The 16,384-nt window shown below is 36.2% G+C and overlaps 1 protein-coding gene across 1 annotated transcript in view; it reads left to right on the top strand.

The window, feature by feature from the left end:
* MINDY3 (MINDY lysine 48 deubiquitinase 3) overlaps window positions 1-16,384 on the top strand; it is a 46,132-nt gene that overhangs the window by 2,319 nt on the left and 27,429 nt on the right. Inside the window, exons 2-8 of the mRNA XM_036403737.2 lie at window positions 4,480-4,559; window positions 5,711-5,768; window positions 6,213-6,386; window positions 9,928-9,979; window positions 11,857-11,971; window positions 12,387-12,460; window positions 12,925-13,004. Coding sequence (XP_036259630.1) covers window positions 4,480-4,559; window positions 5,711-5,768; window positions 6,213-6,386; window positions 9,928-9,979; window positions 11,857-11,971; window positions 12,387-12,460; window positions 12,925-13,004 — 633 coding nt within the window. The remainder of the gene's footprint in view (window positions 1-4,479; window positions 4,560-5,710; window positions 5,769-6,212; window positions 6,387-9,927; window positions 9,980-11,856; window positions 11,972-12,386; window positions 12,461-12,924; window positions 13,005-16,384) is intronic.

Consider the following 16,384-nt stretch of genomic DNA (forward strand, 5'->3'; position numbering starts at 1 on the left):
AGGCTTCTGTATTGGCAACTTGAAGTATATTGGTTTTATTCTGGACTTAAAGGCATGGCTGTAAAGTTGGTGTGAGGGTTTTCTTGTGGAGTTCTTTACAGAATTTTTGTCTTTATGATTGCAGCAGAATTTGCAGTTTGAACCTTGTAGATTCCATTTATCAGAATCCTCAAAGCAGACACAGGAATGTAGTGCAAAGGTTCAGTCTGCTCTTTGGTGTTTCCTGGCATAGATGTGAGGACTTGGGAAGGAGCTGAGAAGAAGACTGAACCCTAAAGGAGCATACCTATGTTAAAAGTAAATTCCTCCATTGACCCAAGGGACAAATTTCATGCATAGAACTGTTCTTCAGATCATCCCCAAGGCATGAGACATCATGTCTATCCAATGTAAGTGTCTGGCAGGCTTGCACACAGCATCCTTTCCGAATTACATAAGCTGTGTTCTCACTGGTCTTCAGAAAGAAAGATATGGAATGGTCCTCTCCAACAAGCATTTAACTGCAAAAGCATAGTGGGAAGTACAGTTTGTGTATATGGATAACATACAGTGTAAAAAGGTTGATTTTGTCTGGATTCTCTTCTAGCTTCCAGTTGCCCAGTTTAGTGGTAGCCTACCAGGTAGTTTGTATACATTGCTCAATCCTTTACAGGACTTCTGTCTCTTTATCCACAACATCCATAACCCATTCAGGGGAGTTACATTGTGGTATTGCTGTAGGAAATTCTCCTTTGTTTATGTGGGCAAGAAAATGTTTTTTGTTTGTTGGGAGTTTTTCTCCCCACATAAAATTTCAGAAGTTTCATTTTACTGCAAAGATACACTTGCAAAACCCAAAGCCACAAGCAAAATATGAATCATTCTATTCCCAGTGCTAAAGAAAGAGTGCGACATTAAGATGTGTTGTAAACCTCATGTTTGGGTGATAATGTGTTATTCCAGTGTTTCTGTCAGGCAGTTCTTGTATCCCTAAAGAGAAAAAGAAATGCGCTTCCATGGTGAGAGGTGGCTGAAGTCACTTGGTTTGTTCAGCTTGGAGGAGAGGAGACTGAGGGGAAACTTCATTGTGGCCTTCAACATGCACACAAGGGGAAGTGAAGGGGCTGGTACTGATCTCTTCACTCTTGTGACCAGTGACAGGACTTGAGAAAACAGCATGAAGCTGAGTCAGAGGAGGTTTAGGTTGGGTATCAGGAAAAGGTTTGAAAAAACAGAGGATGGTTGAGCACTGGAATGGACTCCCCAGCTAAGTGGTCACAGCTTTAAGCTGGACAGAGTTAAGGAGCCTTTGACAACACTGCCAGGCACATGGTGTGACTCTTGAGGTGACTTGTGCAGGAACAGGAGTTGGACTTGATGATCCTTGTGGTTCCCTTCCAACTCAACATATTCTGTGGTTCTAGGACAAAAAGTGGATAGTGCAGTGTCTTTATAGGTAGATTGGATCAGCAAGGGTTTTTCTGACCTGTTTAGTGTTGCATGCTCTTTGCTAATTCCCTTGTCTCTTTCATTGAGGTAGAATTGGGTTTTGTACAGAGTGAAAATACTGAAGAGACACAGCATCCTTTATGAAATGATAGTTATATCTATGGTGTCTTGGCCGGAAAAAAAGATTTTTTTAGAAATAGGCTGGTAATAAAAAGATGCAGGAAAGTGGTGGAGTAGCCATGGTAGAGGAATGGATGGGTTTTGTAGTATTTTTGACCATGATGTGGCATATTAGATGAAAGACAGCAGTGGTTAAGTAAGTCATAGACCAATTTTGGTAAACTGTACATAGAAAAGAATTAGATACAAGAAAGAAATGTGGACCTTCATAAATGCCAAATGGGGAAATAAGGAGAGTAAAACTTTGTGTTGTGTGATTATAGTAGACAAAGGATATAAAGACAGATTTCTCAGTGTCATTACTCAAAATATTGGGCAATACACTGGCTACCAACAGGAGTCTAGATCCACTTCATCTCCCTGCCACCCTGCCTCAAAAAGTTAAAGCAGCAGAGGAGTAGTAATGTTGAAAAAATTGGGTCAATGCAGCCTTTAATAGGGTTATAAATGACATGGAAGACATGTGGTAATGACATTATTTTATATTTCTTTCAGGGAAATGATGCTAACTATACTAATGGATAAAAGCAGACTCTGATAATTTTAAAACAATATTTTGGCTGCATTACATCCTTTTTCTTTTTGAAATTTTATCTTGAGTGAAAAGAGCTGTATGATAGATATGAAAAGTTGAGAGAAAGCAGAAGTTACTCTGGATTGGAGATGCTCATCTTAGTAGCTTAAAGGGTGGCCAGGCCATTCTTACAAATCATAAGGAAGGGTGTAGGGTTGATGAGTGCTTGCAGATTGCCCAAAATGTGACTGTTGTAGAGTGTTAAAAAGGTAATTCAGGCTGAGGTTGAACCCAGATGGAGTTTGGAATGCTGATTTCTGAAATTTTGCCTGAACTGACTTCCAATTCTGTAGAACTTTCTTAAAAGAGCAAGACCATACTGCCTGAAGCCCATTTTTTTGCTTAACAGCTTTTAGAATCTTGGTATTTATTAAGCATTAAACAGCATTTAAGTAATAAGAAGTGTTTCCTTGGGTATTTTGTATGTGTTTTGCCTGTGGTTGTATTCTGTGAACTTCTGTGTGATACTGACTTTACATTGTCTGTCTCAAATTTGTATTCATTCTGGTGGATCACTTGATGTTCTTTGTTTTTAGGAGGCAATTTTGAAAAACAGGGCAGGGTTAAGCTGAGACAGTTCATGCCTTCTATAAGAAGCCTGAAGAACGTGAAGCAAATTCAAGATCTCTTAAGTGTGGTTTAGTGGTCCCACACCCAAGTATGTTGTTTTTCTGCAGAAACAAATCATTAAAACAACTAAAAAAGCTCTCTTGTTGAAGTGTGCTTAGATAGCATGCAGTAACGCTTCAAAGCAGAGGAGGACTTACCTTTTAATGTTCTAAGCCTGCACAAACCAATTCAGAAAGTTGAAAGGACTGATGATATTTCTTGGTAGGGCATGTTAACAGGGCAGTGAAGTGGCATCACTGCAAGCTTTGCTTCAAGTAGGAATTAATGGAGCTTCATTGCTACATCAGGTGATGCCAGATCTAAGTATGTAGGCTTGACATAGGCATCTAGGTTTTGGATATAAAATACATCTTTGTAATGCACATGTTTGCACATGTGGTTAAAAATAACCTGGAGCCTTTGGTCAAATGCAGCAGAAACCCCATGGCTACCCTGATCCTTTTTAAAACAAAAATTTCACATTGTTGTGGAACATCTACTATTCTGTGATGAAGTATGGCATACAAAATATGCAGTTGTTCTATCTCCTGCTGCTTGAGATGATGTACTTGCCATGCTGTAGTGTGGAGGGGATGCATTTCCTCAGTTCTAATTCACATCCAGGGCTTAGAGTGCTTTTGTAATGGCAGCATGTAATCCTACAGAATTGGGAAGAGGAGAAACTGTGGGAAGTAGCATTGAACTTCCTTTCTGTGAGACTGACACTGTCAGTCCATGACAAGATGCATGTGAATCCCCTTTCTGCCTGCCCTCACTTGCTGGTGTTTGTTGGTGACTTGCTGACTGCAATTGCATGGTTTCTAGATTACAGTGAACTAGAATGACTTTGGCACAATCTTATCATTCCTTAAAAGGATAATGCAAAACACCTCTCACTCTAAGTTACCATGTGTCAGCTTCATCAAGGTAATTGCATGTGCATTTATCAATGAGTAATGAAAGATATGAATCACCTATCTTAAAGACAAGTTTAAGGGCAAGGTGGTAGTGAAACAATTTTGCTCTATTTGCTCCAGTATTTGCTTTATTATGTGACTGTAAGATAATTCTGAAATACAAATTATTAACACAAAGCATTAAAGCTGGAGGGGGAAAATTGTTGATGTTGCATCTCAGTAAATGTAGTGTATCTTCTGTAAAAGAACACCATTAAGAGGTCTGATTCAGGGGTTGCAAGTGAATATTTAAACTGCTCAGCATATTTCAGTCTTAACAGGATGTGCTGATAGGTCAAAAATGAGATCAATGGGAGGCATACTGTGCCATTCATCAGGAATAGAAGTGTATTATATATGTTCAGTGAAGGTTCCAAGATGTATTTTCATTACATATATAGACAAAACAATACACAAATTTTAATTTATTGATATGAAATAAACTATCATAAAATAAAAACCATGGTTTAAGTTAGAAATTCTTTTGTTTAAAACCCCAGCTGTTGGACCTTTGTGGTCATTATTTAATTGCAGATATAAATAATGTCTGTCCTTTCATATGTACTCGTGACTTTTTTTGCTTCAGATAGTTTAACCATCTGCAGTTACATTATCAAGGAAACAAAAACCTAATTTTTAAAGGTGAATAAATGAGGTGTCATTTCTGTTAGGGAAGGAGTATACATACTTGTTTACATATTTCATTAAATAAAATCCTTTTTCATTTGACAGGATTTGTTTTTAGTGACTCTGAATCAACTGCATTAGAACAATTTGAAGGTGGCCCTTGTGCAGTGATAGCACCTGTACAGGTAAGATGCCTTTATTGGTTTAAAATCAGTGAGCCCAAAATTTGTTCTTTAGATATTTGGAACTCAAATAAATATGAAGAAGAAATTCCAGATCAGTTGTATTTTGATTTCATAATTAAAGTATGGAGGAGGCAAAATCTCTGTAAAAAGGTAGGGATGAGCATGGGCTGATTTTGAACAATAATTTTGCAGAAGGGCATTTGTTTGAGGAAGTGTAGCAGGCTGATCCAACCAGAAGTAACTTCAAAATCAGGAATGCATTGTAAAGGGGAGGAGGAAAGGATCAGATACAAATTTAACCCTAATCCTTTCACATCTCTTGAATTCCCTGCCTTTAAGGGTAATGTCTGTGTCACAGTATCTGCTTTTTTTTTTTTTTTTTGTAATTCTGTATTAGAAGTATTTGAAGTAGTTGATTTTCACATCGAACAAGGTTTGCTTAAAAAAAAAATCTGTTAAAAAAAAATCTGTAATGGGAGAGCAGGGTGAGCATGTCAGGAAAGCAGTGAAAGTTGAACCAGCTGTTTCTGAGGGGCTAAAAATACCTAAAATGGCAAGACTCTGCTTCATGAAGTTTCTTCTTTCATTGTTCCTTTTCTGTAACTTAAGAGTTTGTTGTTTTTTTTTTTAATCGTAGTATTACATTAGCATTGATGATAAAACAAAGCAGGGATATGGAGATGCATAGGATTTCTTTAACCTGATTTGGAGGTTATTATTTGCAGTTAAAAGAGGTTGGCTTGTTAACTACTAAGGGGGTTTGTGTTAGTGACTAGAGATGTCTTGCACTACTGATCAGTTATACTGAAAAATATTTGTGCCTCTGTTCCTGCAGTCCTGTGAGTCTGGAGGTGGCTGTGCCAATATGCACTATGTCTATTTGAAGTGTACTTGAGGTTCAAACTCATTGGTGCTGAATGTAGTTATGAGGCCACCTTTGTAGCTGGTTTGATGGGGAAAAGTCAGTAAACAGGGCAGTCCCAGAGTCTTGTTCTGAATGTGAGAATGTTGTCTTTTAAAAGAGCTTGAAACTCTTTTCAAAATGTGCAAAAATGCTTTGGTGCTTGTGACATAATGCAGAAGGTAATGTTGTCTTAATAATATTTTATCCTTTGTTGTCTTTAATAATATTTTATTCTTTGCTAACAAAGGCATTCCTTTTGAAGAGGCTTTTTGCCAGTGAAAAGTCCACTTGGAGAGACTGTCCAGGTACTGAGACCCTTTCCCCCATCCCCCCCTCATTATTTTTCCATTTTATGTATTTGTAAAGCATGTATTAGTTAAAAAAACCCTGAAAATATTTCACACTTTGTTGTTTGTTTGTGTTCTTCCATATTGTATGTATACTACACGCTTCAGAACTCCTATTTGGGAGGTCTATGCTGGTGCTTAATACTTCTGTGTTTTAGAAATATTTAATTGAAATCTGATATTAAGAAAGGGAATGGGTTACAAATCCTATAAAACCACATTTTTCTAAAGACAGCCTTATAATCTTTGGTCCAGTATAGTCAAAGAGCAATTAACATTAGTAATTAATGAGATAAAAGTAGTATTTATTTAGATAGCATTAATGTATAAAAAAGGTACTAGTAGTTTATATATGACAATGGTTCTCAGCAATCAGACTCATGTAGGTTTCTGATCTTTCAGAAGAGGAGCAGAAGAACCTTCTCTGCCATACATTATGTGATATTTTGGAAATGGCTTGCTCTGATAATTCTGAGTCATACTGTCTGGCAACATGGATAAGAGGAAAAACAACTGAAGAAACTGCCAGTATTTCTGAAAGTCCTGCAGAATCTAGTCATCAAGAGGAGCAACCTTGTAAGATGTATTTCTATGCTAAATTACCCATCTTTTAGTGAAGTATTACATGGTTTTAAGGACCACTGCTATTTTATTAATTCACAGATGGTGGGTTTACCTTTGTGGTTCCATAAGCAAAAGACAAGATTTTTGTCTGTTGTAATTAGAGGCATTCATCCTTTTTGTTGAAAGCAATGTGGTGTCTGATCACTGCAGTTCTAACATACATGTTTCTTTAGAATTTCAGCAATTTCCATAATCTTCAATTTTATTTTGTAATTTACTGGGACCTGATACATCTTTAATTTTGAAACATCTACATGCTTCTTAACACTGGAAGAATACTTGTCACTTGTTGCTTTAGAAGAATTTTGTAGAAAATTCTCCAATGCTCTATTTATTCTAAATTATTCTGGATCCTCTGTTATGGAGAAGTAGCCTTTTTCCATTTGTCTGTACAGTACCAAACAATTTAAATCACCTTCTGGTAAATTACCTTAATTTTTTTGAAGTTTGGAATTTTTAAGTTACCTGCTTTTTCCAATTGTCTTCACTCCTTCATGAGTTACTGACTTCAAGGGTCCAGGAGACATCATCTGTTGCACTAAGATGAGGCATCCAGTCATATCTAACTACTGCAGAGTCAGTGACATGGAAAGTTTGTCTGTGCACATATGATCAGAGAGTTGTATTTATTAATCTTTAAACAGGAAAGATCTAATGTGTTAAAAGATAAGCTGCTTTCTCTTTGTTTTTGTTCACAATTTGTGCCTTAAGAAGTATGAAAATCCCTTCACATGAGAACAAATTGCTTATAGAGGTACTATCTTCTGATGGAAGAAATATGTTACTCAGCAGTTTGTGGCATAACTACAAAGTAAGAATTGTACAAATAGATTTATATGTGGACAGCTAGTTATAGCAATTTGTAGTGCTGGAGCTCTTTGTTACGAGTCATCTTCATCTGCTTCTAGCAAGTGCTTCCTGTGCTTTAGAAGGCTCAAGCAATAATAATTAAAATGATATTTAATTTAAAAAACAGATGGTCAGTGCATAAAAGCTCCAAGGTGAGCATTTTTTAAAGTAAGAAAAAGTATTATACAGAAGGTTTTATCTGCAACTTTTCTATTTTATCCTTTGCAAGATAAGGCAGTTGCAAGTCTGAAATTCCATTTTTTTTTCTTTTTTGCTAGTCGTCTCTGAAACTCTTGCCAGTGATAGGAAGTTTGTTTTCTACATAAAGTGAAGCAGAGACTAATCCTCTACAGGATCTTAGTGTCCTGTTTTTTAATGTATTGCTTGATTCCAAAGAACTTTTAACTGTAGAAAATGTTCAACAGTGTTTTTAAACACACACTCAAGTTAATAATTACTCTCAACACTGACACTTATGAACTAATCCATTCTATTACATAACTACATTTTTCATGTTTCTGTGCAAGTCTTCAAGTTCTGCTGACTTGTCCTTAATAACATGGAAAGTGCTCAAGGAAGACCAGGATACATTTCCCATGTACAGCCTGCTTATGTCATGGGCCATGTTGGTCTCTTTCATTGTTTCTGTTCTACATTTCCTGCTAGACACTGAATGCATCTCTCCTCTTTACAGCATTTTGCCTTCTATGTGCGATGCTGTATTCCTACCAATTTAAGATATGTTAGGTTTGGGCTTTTTTCCCTTCCTCTGTCCTGCTATTTACCTGTAAACCATCTTCTTAACCTGGTTAAGGGTGGGACAAAGATGTTGAGGAGAAGATATTATGAGTAATGCAAAGTTGTGTAACTGCTAGTGCAAAGAAATACATTTATTTCTTGCTTGGTTGGTGTACTCAATAAAAATAGAAACTGGCATTGTCATAGTTGATTGGAGTTAAGAGATGAGTTGGGTGAGCAGGGACTATTACAGATACAGTTCCATATGGCAGGCTGTTTGAGAATTGGATATGGGGATGTGTTTATAATAAAGCCACGAAATATGCTTAGACACAGCCTGATAGGGAATCATTTTAAAGAATTTCTAAACAATTGTATTTCTCATACATCTCATGTTCTCTTGCTGTTTGTTCTTTTTCGTTCCACTAAGCACTGTCTTTATTTAGCATTGTTTGGGTTATGTATAGCTCTACTTCTCTTTAGAATTTCTACTTATTTCCCTTTATTTCAAATAGTAATTATCTTAGCATTTTACTCTGTTCTTTAGTAACAGAATGAAACTGCCTGTCATCCTGCTCTGTGAACAAAAGGTGGATTCGAGCACACTAACTGAATGCAATAGTGTTTTTCATCTGCTTTTGTGGTGTATAGCAGTAACTTGTTGGCCATGTGTTGGCTTTAGTAGTGCAAGTTCCCAGGTTCAAAGATTGCTTTATATGAGTTAGTCCCTCTAACCTTTTGCTTACGAAAAGATGTGTTCTTCAAGCAAGGTTAGTTTTTGCAGCATTTTCTGCAATTTAGATTCATTGTTTCATATTTTATTAAAATGTCTTAAAAATACATTATTTTAAGTCCAGTTTTACTCTTGGTGATCTAAGCAATTTCTTGTAGTTATGCAAATGACAAAAATTAAAGTTCTTAAGACTGCTGCTGCTCTATTTCTTAAGTAGAAAATGAAAGTATTCTGTTGCTTGAGAATCAGTTGTATTTGCATGTAGGGCAAATTAAATACATCTTTCAAAATGCAATCAGAATAGGCATAAAATGCCTTTTGGGGAATTCTGGTGGGGAAAATTGATCAGTGGTACTAACCCTAATGGCTTCAGATCTTAACTGAATTGTATGCAGCCACATTCTGTAGCTCGGTGATCAGACATTGTTTAAATACTCAGCATCAAGTGGTATCTATCAGAAAGCAGATCTGTCTGTTGTGTATATTGCTCTACTAGCAGAAAGTTAAAGAAAAAGGAAAGGTATAAAGCCTGTGTTGAACTTGGGAAGACACTAATGCTGTATTTTTTTATGTCCTGGACGCGCACTAATTTGAAAGGCTGTTTATCCATTATTGAAAGAAAACAACAAGAACTTAGTTAAAAACAGAATGTGTAACACTGTTTAGAATAATTCTACTTTTTTGTTTGTAATAAATAAGCATTAAAGGGAAAAAAAAAAGAACTAAATTTCAGTAACAGAAGTGTATATTCAAAGAAAAAAATACAGCTTACCTACACTGATAAAATGATCCAAAAATAATCATGCTTGCTTTTCTAGGAAATAGTACTTCTTGTTGACCTGCAAAATTATATCTATAGTATGCATATGCTTGGTGACTTTGTGACAGCCACATTTTGTACAAAATCAACAGCTCAGTATATGACAAATATTTCCAGCATGCCAGTGGCTTTGTGCTTTTAATAAATTGATTAGTCCAAATAGAAATGTTCTCACTAATTTGTATGGCGGAATCTTAATGTTGCAGTAAATTAGTTTATACTAATCAGTTAAATTTAAATGTCAGGAGAGGGTTAAAAATATAATTAGAGCTTGAAAGTATTCTAGCTTGCTGTGTGTATCTTGTGTCATTTTTTTGCCATGTGTAGTGCTGAAAAGTGTCTCTTGTGTATAGCTGCCTTGGCTGTCGAAGAGCTTGGCTTTGAGCGATTTCATGCATTAATTCAGTAAGTAATATGTTGGAACATTTAAAATGCAATATTTTGAAGTTACACTGATATTCACAGGCCTGAAAGGGGTATGCTGAGGAACTTTTTGTGTGTTACTCATCAGGTTAAACTTGGATTTCAAGTTTTGGTTTGGGGGGTTTTGTGTTTTTCCTTTGCATTTTATGTGGAATATTTTAAATGGACATTTAATGGAACATTTTAAATGGAATATCATTTCGAGCATAAGTATTAGGCTTTAAAATAAAACTGGAGCAATGTAATAAATTGGCTAGATAGTTTATGCATTTCAAGTTTATGAACACAGGGTTCTGGGAATCTAATTAAGATTACTATTTAAGTTAAAGATGTTAATCCTCAATAATTATATAATGTCATCAGTACTTTTTCCTGATCTGAGATATCATAAGAAACATTTTTTAAAATGTTTCATACTTTAAACTTAGTTCTTTTTTGGGGTCTAAACCCAGAGCTCACAGTTCTAGTGAGTTTATATTTAAAGGTAACAGCCTTTTATTTTCATAGTGAACAGTTGGGTAAATATTACACAAATCAATCCCCAAAGAGTAAATAAAGAGCATCAGAATTCCAAAAAACACCTGAGATGGAAAATGTTGCTAATTAGAACTGAAATAACTACAGCTCATTTTATCAGTAGTAATTATAGTTTATTTTTTAAATCCATTGTCATATAAGGAAATAAGAAAGAGGAGAATATAAAATTTTTATAACCTTAGCTATTCAAAACGCTAATTTCCTGCCCTTCCTCCTCCCCTCCTGCTCACCCCTTCAATCTTTGTACTTGTGGTTCCAAATTATTTTTTTTCTGTCATTCTGCTTGGAATCAGTGCTCTGGCATTTGCCTTTAGACATCAGGTGGATTTTAGAACTGGCTTTGCCTTGCATACCTTGTATGCCATGTGTACTCTTCTGATGAAGAAAGGATGTTTAGAAATCAAGTAGTAGCCAGAGTAAACCCATCTGTGGATATATTTTTGTAGATCTTGTTTCTTTTTTAAACAAAGCTCACTAAAAGTGTGCGAGAAACCAGAAAAAAACGTAATGTGCTGTTTGTGTAAGCCTAGCAAAGACTATGATCTAGTTTGAATTACTCAAAATAATGTTTGTGTTCTGAAATGTAATATTTAGCTCTAACTACCCAAGGAATTGCAAGTGTGTTGCTTCACTGGGATATTGGTGAATTTCTTTCTTTCCTCAGTTTTTATTTCAGTTTTTTTCCTTTTTAAACATAGGATCACATGGTGTTACCTTATCATCCAGGCAGTTACCATATTATGCAATAAGATAATATCCCAAATGTCAGTGTACCACTGTTCAATGTTTTGAACAATTTACTTTTTCCAGAGCTAGTGCCTAACAAGGTCAAATTCTTATGGGAAATAAAATAATTGCTTCAAAAGCCTGGAAGATAGTCTTACCTGGTTAAGTAGAAGGTTTATTTCTCCACTGTTTCTGGGCTGAATGTTGTTCAGAACACTATATAGTGCCAATGTTATTTTGGTGACATACAGTCTCTTTGCAATTTCAGTAACATTGTTTTATAGAATTACAGTAGTGGTGCAAGCCACTCAGCTCTTTCACACATATATGTAACTTTATGGTTAATGTTTGCATATAAAAATCGCTCATTTTTGCATTTTGCTCCAGAATTATTTATCATCTGCAGATGGCAGTTACTGTAACTCCAGAGGAGCTGCTGTGTCATTCTGTATATAACACCAGATCTGTTCTACTTTTACTTTTACATTTTCATGTTAGGTGTTAGTAATTCTTGGTAGTGCTTTGTGACACTATTCTAATGTTTCATCTCAATACATACTTCTTTTCTGTTGTTTGTTATTGTTTTTTGTCTTTAGCAAACGAGCATTTAAAAGCTTCCCTGAACTGAAGGCTGCAGTTTGGGATCAATATTCAGCATGGACAAACAGATTTGGAGTATTGCTCTTTCTGTATTCTGTAATACTGACAAAGGTTTGTGGGTTGCTTGATGTATTTTTTGGGTGGGTTTTATTTCTTTGTTAAGAGAAGGTTTGATCATGTAACCCTTTTTCTGTAAAAGGTGAACAAATAAACTGATGAACTAAGTCAAGTCCAGATAAATTGTTACAGTACAGTTCCAGCCTAAAAATTTGAAAGGCTCAGTCCTTTGGTTTTTTTGGGTTTTGGTTTGTCTTTTTCTCTTTTGATCTGGGAGACTTAGACTTAACACATTTTGAAAACATCCTTCATTGCAAGATGTTTGAAAACATCTTCCTTTGAAGAGAAAGCAGCCTTTATCAGTTCATGTAAAAACATCAGCTTCCCACTGTTTCACTGTTTCATTCTGTTGTATAAATGTTGCAGCTCATTCCTTAAGACAGCAAAAATGTTTGTAATTTTTCTGCAGGGTATAGAAAACATAAAAAATGAAATTGAAGATGCAACTGAGCCATTAATAGATCCTGTTTATGGTCATGGAAGGTAAGCTGCAAGAAAAAGTTTGCTACCACTTAAAATAGATTTTTGAGCTAATTTTTTGTCTTATGTAACTGATCATTCTTTTACGAAGTTACTGACATTAAAAGAGAGACTCAATTGTAACTTAAAAATAACTAAAAGCAACACTGAAAAGTGTGTCTATTTCCCTGCTAACTCCTTTTAGTACATCAGTTCTGAGGAAATGATTCTGTTCTCGTTGAATTTTCAGATGGATAATTTTCAAATTCAGGGCTACATTCTATACCAAGTTCATATTTGAGAGAGTGGAAATGATAATTAGGGTTCCTGAATTAAAATACATACTAGTTAATGGAAGATAGTTACAAAAGGTCTGCTTAGGTAATCCAATAACTTTTAAATTTGTTACAAATAACCATATTTTTTGAAATAAATTTCATGTCCCTTTTAATTTCCTGTGTCTTACATAATTTCTTTCTGTTGTGTAGCCAAAGTTTGATTAATCTGCTGTTGACTGGACATGCTGTTTCTAACGTGTGGGATGGAGACAGAGAATGTTCAGGAATGAGTAAGTTGGTTCTAGTTTATGCTTGTTATTTTTTACATACTCTGAGATGCTGATCTATAGATTTGGAATATATTCCATTTCTGATTTGATAGTCTCCTTGTTTACTGCTCTTTGAATTAAGGAGACTTCAAATGGAAGTAAAACACATTTGCACAAAATTGCTGGTGTGAATACCGTGAATATCAGTGAATACAGGATTGTCAGCTACAAGTTGAATGTAGATGTTATGTGGATGATGGAAGGGAGTGCAGTCTCTGCAATTTGCAAAGTTTGAAGACAAGGTCACTGTTCAAAACAGCCACATCAAACTAGAGAAATGGACTGACAGTAATGTCCTGAGGTGCAGCCAAGTCCTACATCCAGGATGGAATAAAGCCATGGACCAGCTCAGGGCAGCACTGGCTGGCTGGGAAGCAGCCTGGTAGGAAAGGACCCGTGGCCCCTGTGGGCAGTGAGCTGCACTCACTCACTGGTGTGTCCTTCTGGCCAAGGAGGGCTGTGCAGGAGGGCAGCCAGCAGCTGAAGAGAAGTGGTGGTTCTTTCCCTCTCTCTGGCACTTGTGGGACCAACTCTGGGGTGGGGTGTCCAGTTTTGGGCTCCCCAGTGCAGGAAAGACATGGACATAATGGAGTGATTCAGTGGAGGCTCATGATTAGAGAGCTTTTGTGGGTTTTGGGTTTCATTTTACAAATAGAGATTATATGAAAACAGGAACAGTTTGAGTTGTTCACATCTCCTCTTTAACTGCTGCAAAGTCCATCTCTGGTTCATAAGCATGTTTCTTACAATGATTTTCCATCGTCTAAGTCAGCACAGAAAATACTTACTTGAAATGAGGTTCAGGACAGATCCATGCAAGACCTGCATCAAAATGCTCTGGTTTGATGATGAACAAGTAATATAATCTCCCTTGAGGCATTTTAGACTTGCACTTGATTATGATTTCATGCAGCCTATGCTTTCAGACTTACAGAATGTCATTTGGATATTCTATCTAACTTTCCTCTATTTGACATTGTTGATATTTATTCCCCCTATTTCTAATAGAAATTTGTTTCAATTAGCCTTCTGAGTTTTATCTGTATGTTTTCTTCAGTATTTTTAATCTTCCCTTTTTGATTATGATATATCTTTCTGAATTTTTTGATTATGATTGATCAATCTGAGTTTTCTAGGAGCTTTCCTTTACATTAGGCAAAGTTGCTGTTCTGCAATTCAATATATTGGTTTTGAAAACTGTGAATTCATTCCCTTATTTGCCTTTCAGATTATCTTTCTGGTAGGCTTTTTCTTAGTTATCCAGATTGGAATTTTTTTCTTTTCTGAGAATGCTGAACTTGCTTTGCATGCAGTAATAGTCAGCATTTAGGTTCTCAGTCAGTTCTGCCCTAAAAACCTGGAATGACAGCTCCCATAGAGTCTTTTTGTGGAAAGTGGAGGAACAGAAAATGATCTTTAGTGCTTCTTAAGGATCTGGTATTATGTGTCCTGTTAGTTTTTCTGACCAGTCAAGTAATTGGACTTTATACTGGGAGCCCTCCATTTTCTTGAAGCTGTTGGATAATTACAGCCAGAACCTGCTTATACGCAGTCTTAAGTCTATAAATGTATTTGTTACCAAGTGATTTGTTATAGTCTATCAAAAAGAAAGATAAAGAGCAGCTGGTACTGTTCACAACTGCTTAGGCTAGGCTGAATTTTGGATACATTGTCACATTTCCTTTATATAGAAATCCTTTTTGTCATCTTTTCTTGTTTGTGCATTTCTCTTGGATTTTGTTTCTCTTTGTGTGTAAAACCTTGAGCTTATTTCATGTCAATGCTTATGAGCTTTTCACATAGAAGGGTTAAAGGTATCAAAATAGCAACTGAATACTGTTTTATTCAGAAGTTATCTGAAGTCACTTTACCTCTTTAACTAAGCAGTTTTTAATTAATAAATAATTACAATTATTTATAAGCCATTGTAAAGGTACTGCCAGTAATTTTAGCAGTGACGAAGGAGCAGACTGAGTTGCAAACTTGAGGAATTACCATGTCTTTGCAGATTATACTCTGAGCACTGACTCCCACAGTATTGCATATTTTCCAAACAGGGTAGGAGTTACTAACTGGAATTGTTCTTGGCCAGTGGTGGTAAAAATGCCAGTGAAATGATATCTCTTCTTTGACTATCTATATGTTCTCCTTTAAACCTTTCTTCTTATTCTGATCTCTTCTCTTGCCACAGCTATCCACGGTGGGAAGATACGGGGAGGTAGTTGGTATTTTTTACTGCTTTTTTAGGGCTGTTGTTCCTCCATGCGCTGTAGCAGCTCCCTACGAATGCAGCCGGGGCTGGAACTGCATTTCCCGGGCGGTGCCAGGGATTTGTGGGGTTGGTGTGGCCGCTGGGTGGCGCTGTGCTGATGCGGATGGAAACAAACGGGTACCAAAATTTGAGTCCTTTGCAAAAGTGCTTTTCCAAGCAAGAGAAACTAACTTTGTGACAAGAGGCATAAATATTCATTTTTTTAGTTGATCTTTGGTGCTATCAGATATCTTCCAGTCATCTTCTCTCTTTGAGGGGTGAGGATATTCACAGAATAAACTTTGATTTAGTGCAGCTAGTCTCCTTTTGTTTCTTTGTAAATCATCTGAGAGTAGTTTTTGCTTTTGTGTCTCTCCTCTCTGTTGGCTCCTTCTGAAGGAGGCATAGGTAGGTCAGTGAATACAAGCTGAAGTTAACCTAGGAGCTTCCTACACAGATACACAGTCTGTGGAGCTTGACTACTAACTATTCAGAATATTCACAGTGTGTGGCTACTGTTGTAGCCAGCATCACAGCACTCTCTAGTTATCAGTGAAAGTTCTCATCTAGTTATCTTTCAGGGGAACAAACTACTTAAGCATAGAATTATTTTGAATAATTTTCTGAATAGTAAATATTATTTACCTGTGACTTAGTTGTTCTGTGCCCAGGTATTGGCTCCTACATCTGAAGCTCTTGTTTAGCAGACTGAACTTTGCATCGATTTTTGTTATTGGTTTTTAAGAAATATATGTGATGCATAAAATTACTTCTCTAATGTACTGCTACTTACTTCTGCCACTCATTTCCTTCATTGCACGTATAAATGTGCTATTTCTGTATGTTAGCTGTTCCCTAGTTTGCAGGATTCTTCACTAGTTTTTTTAATTGGGCTATAGCTCTCTTTCCCTCAGCTCAAAGACAGGATGAATTGTCTCAGCATATGGCAATTTATAGCCATTCAGCTATTAGCCAGGGAGATAATGGGGTTTTGCAAAGGATAATCTATGCACCCTGAATATTTTAATTCCAAGCAAGTTTGAAGGTAATCTGTAAAAGCACAGCTTTCAGATCAAAGAATTATACACTG

Source organism: Molothrus ater, chromosome 1, assembly GCF_012460135.2.
Source record: "Molothrus ater isolate BHLD 08-10-18 breed brown headed cowbird chromosome 1, BPBGC_Mater_1.1, whole genome shotgun sequence".
Classification (NCBI taxonomy): Eukaryota; Metazoa; Chordata; class Aves; order Passeriformes; family Icteridae; genus Molothrus; species Molothrus ater.